The sequence below is a fragment of the Notothenia coriiceps genome, unplaced genomic scaffold (assembly GCF_000735185.1).
Source record: "Notothenia coriiceps isolate Sejong01 unplaced genomic scaffold, NC01 NC01_scaffold00015423, whole genome shotgun sequence".
Lineage (NCBI taxonomy): Eukaryota > Metazoa > Chordata > Actinopteri > Perciformes > Nototheniidae > Notothenia > Notothenia coriiceps.
The window spans coordinates 12,027-15,497 of NW_011348124.1; the positions used below are offsets into that span (position 1 = coordinate 12,027).

Genomic DNA, 3,471 nt, shown 5'->3' on the forward strand with positions numbered 1-3,471 from the left:
TAGAGCCCGTAGCGTTAAAGGTGGTGGCCGTTAGCTGTAAAAATCCATAGATTAGCCGCACCGTTATATAAGCCGCAGCGTCGAAAAATGGGAAAAAAGGCGCGGCTTATAGTCCGAAAATTACGGTAAATCCTCAGTTCTTTGAGGCTCACCCCAGCTATTTCAATGATGGCGCTCTCTGTGATCTCCCTGTCCATGTTGAGGCGTGCCGCACTCTGCAGGAAGGTGATGGCTTTCCGCAGATCCCCCTCAGACACCGTCACTAACGCTGCTATACTCTGGAGAACAGAAAGCGTGAGATGTTGGTTACACCAGCTGTAGATCACTTCCTGAGGCCCACAGTGATATGCAGGAGGTGCTGTGGAGCAGCATTGCTTCAAATAGAAATGTATCAGTTCCAACAGACATATGTTCAGCGGTTGGAGAAAAAGGTAAGTTGTAGAAAAGGATACACTTTAAAACACATTAAGGCTGCAATTTACAATTATTTGTTATGGATTAATCCATCAAATATTTTTTCGATGATTCTAATAATCTCAGTTTGTTTTGATTAATTTATTGATTTTCTCAAAGTCAATTTATCCTTTGGGTAGCTTAAAAATAATGAATAACCATAACTTCTATCATTTATCTTTCAATAATGAATTCAAGTATTATAATAAAACTATATTGCTGTATATGATAGCAACATTCTGCAATACAATACTGTAATAGGATAACATTAGATGGATGGTCTATTGTATTTTTGTATAAACCATTTTTTAAACGAAAACGGCATTGTTTATATTATTGATGCATTGATTTAAATAATTACAACAGAAAGCAGACAGCTTTTGTCAATAAATAATTTTAAAACAATTTTGGAGAAACTAAAAAAATATGAAATTCTAAATCATTTGTACTTGATGTTGCATAGTCATCAGTCAGAGCCCGCATGTCCCAGAGGATGTTGTAGCTATTAAAAAAACATGTTTTGGCATAAGAGCTGAATAGATCAGACAATAGAACCGGTATTCAGGAAGTTACGGGGCATTCTGTAGAGAAATCTGCATCTCTGAATACATTTATTATGTTTACTGGCAGATCAAGACTATGGTGAACCCGTCAAATCATAAATCGATGTTGAATCAATTTACAGCATGACGTTAACAGAAATCTGTTTATAGGTGTATAAGACTGTAAGACTAAACAATGTTTAACAACTAGTTGTGAGGAAAAGTATTATATTTTACAATATCCATGCAACAATTGACTAAAATTATAGAAGTAGGTAAGGAAAACGTGATGGTCATGGTTAAAAGGTTAAACATCTAAGTAAAGCTAAATATACCCCAACAGTGATGATTTGCAATGTACTAGATGGCCTATTTCAGCCCGTTTATCAGGGGCGTAACATGTATACTGGCTAGGGGTGTAACGGTATCCGTATTCGTTCACGGCTCGGTCCATGCAGTCACACGACAAATACGCCTTTTTTTTTATGAGTGGGAAAAAAGTCTGTCACTTAAGGCAGTATCCACTGCACTATATATAATCCAGGGGCGGTATTGCGCCTAAAAGCTGTTTGCCAGCCGCCCTTAAACAACAAATGAAGAACAAGAAGAAAACTAAATACAAGAAGAAGAAAAGTTAGTATGTCGATTTTAGATAACACACAGGAGCTAGAACCCACCTGCTTCTTTTAAATCAGCTGTGTGGGAACATTTCGGGTTCCCTGTGGACTAAAACAACGAGTGGTGGATCGGACGAGGAAGGTGTGTCGGCGTGGTTAGACAGCGGTGCGGTATGCTAATGGTAACACACGCCAAACATGCTAAATCATATCAGAAGGCATCACCCAGATTTGCCAATCACTGGAGCCCACAGCTTAACCCCGCTGTTTTTAAGAAGCCAATAGGCGTGAAAGCCGAGAGACCAAAATAAATAACGGAAGCTTTTGGCATATATATTTCAATTTCTATGCGCCCTTGAAACACTTTTCTTATTATTTATTTTGTAATATTTTCAAGACATTCTTTTTTGTTTTACAGCTTGATGAAACCTTTTTGTTTGACATCAGCCATTATAGATAATACGGCCACCTGAGTGTGTGTGTGTTACTGTTTGTGGTTTGTTTTCACTGTGTAATAAAGTGAATTATTCAAAATGTTAGAGTTCCTTATTTTTATACTGAAACTTGCACTACTGTTCAAAAATAAATAACAACAAACCTGGAATTATGCATTTGGGACTTTTTATGTTGCTTTTTCTTGTTGTACCGAACCCGTACCGAACCGTGAACCCCAAACCGAGGTACGTACCGAACCGTGAATTCTGTGAACCGTTACACCCCTAATACTGGACATTACAATCCTGCCATACTTCTAATTTAACAGATGAAGGACAAAACCCACCGTTCAAAGCTAAAATATACGATCTTTAAGTTTTAAAGTTCTGTCTTTGCAAACAAGTATAGGTAAACAACCCCTCTATTATTGTTCACCCTCTTTTTTAGGCAATTTCATTTTTATTTTATTTTTAAATCAAAGCAATAGTTGAGTACTGAGTCAGCTGTTATCCTTTACCTCTTTGCTGTATTTAAGGCTCTCCTTCTCACAGATATCCAGCAGCCGCTCTTCTTGGATCTGATTGGACAGAGGTTTGAAGCGAAACTTGGAACATCTGGAGGTAAGGGGCTCGATGATCCTATAAAACACACAGACCGGAGCAGGGTCAGGATCAGTCACAGAGAGAGGGAGTGTGTGTGCGCTCAGGGATGGACAGATGACCTGCTGATGTAGTTGCAGATGAGGCAGAAGCGGGTGGTGCGGGACTCCTTCTCCATGGTGCGCCTCAGAGCCGCCTGGGCCGGCCCCGTCATGGAGTCCGCCTCGTCCAGGATGATGATCTTGAAAGGAGGACACGGCTTCCCACTGCAAACACAGCAAAACACAGTGACTCAACGTTTAATTAATCAATTAGAATGAACTAGGCTTGGGCGGTATGACGGTATTACGGTATACCAGGTTATTTCGAAATACCGTCGGTATGATTTTCAATACCGTGACGTCACAGACTGTGCGCCAAATCACAGATGCGTTTCATTCTATTACACTGAAACGGAGTTTTGACAGGGACGACATTGGTTGTAATGCACAGCACGCGCCAGCAGAGGGCAGGGGAGGGCAGTCCGTCTTTCCCGCTCTCAGAGCTCAGCACAGAGCTGAGCTGAGCAAGATGGCGGCAGCATTTGCCGGCCCCGAACTCGGACAACTAGTAAAAAAGAAAAATGCCTCTGCGCCTGTTTGGGACTATTTTGGGTTTACTCGTCGCCAGTGACTTCATCCAGCACAACGAGAGACAGAGGCACTTCTTTGGGAATGTTTAAGACGGGGTGAGTGAGTGTTGACATTTTTTAATCCTATGCAACTGGTTGATGGTTTTGTAGTCGAGGTCGGACGGTTTTAAAAACGAAAGCATTTACGTGCTAAA

The 3,471-nt window shown here is 40.7% G+C and overlaps 1 protein-coding gene across 1 annotated transcript in view; it reads right to left on the reverse strand.

Annotated features, from left to right (window-relative positions):
* The window catches only part of rfc4 (replication factor C (activator 1) 4), a gene marked incomplete at its 5' end in the record, with an annotated part of 7,619 nt that extends 4,707 nt beyond the window's left edge, over nucleotides 1-2,912 (reverse strand). The window contains 3 exons of the mRNA XM_010775161.1: nucleotides 153-278; nucleotides 2,565-2,685; nucleotides 2,769-2,912. Coding sequence (XP_010773463.1) covers nucleotides 153-278; nucleotides 2,565-2,685; nucleotides 2,769-2,912 — 391 coding nt within the window. The remainder of the gene's footprint in view (nucleotides 1-152; nucleotides 279-2,564; nucleotides 2,686-2,768) is intronic.
* Nucleotides 2,913-3,471: the final 559 nt, after the last annotated feature.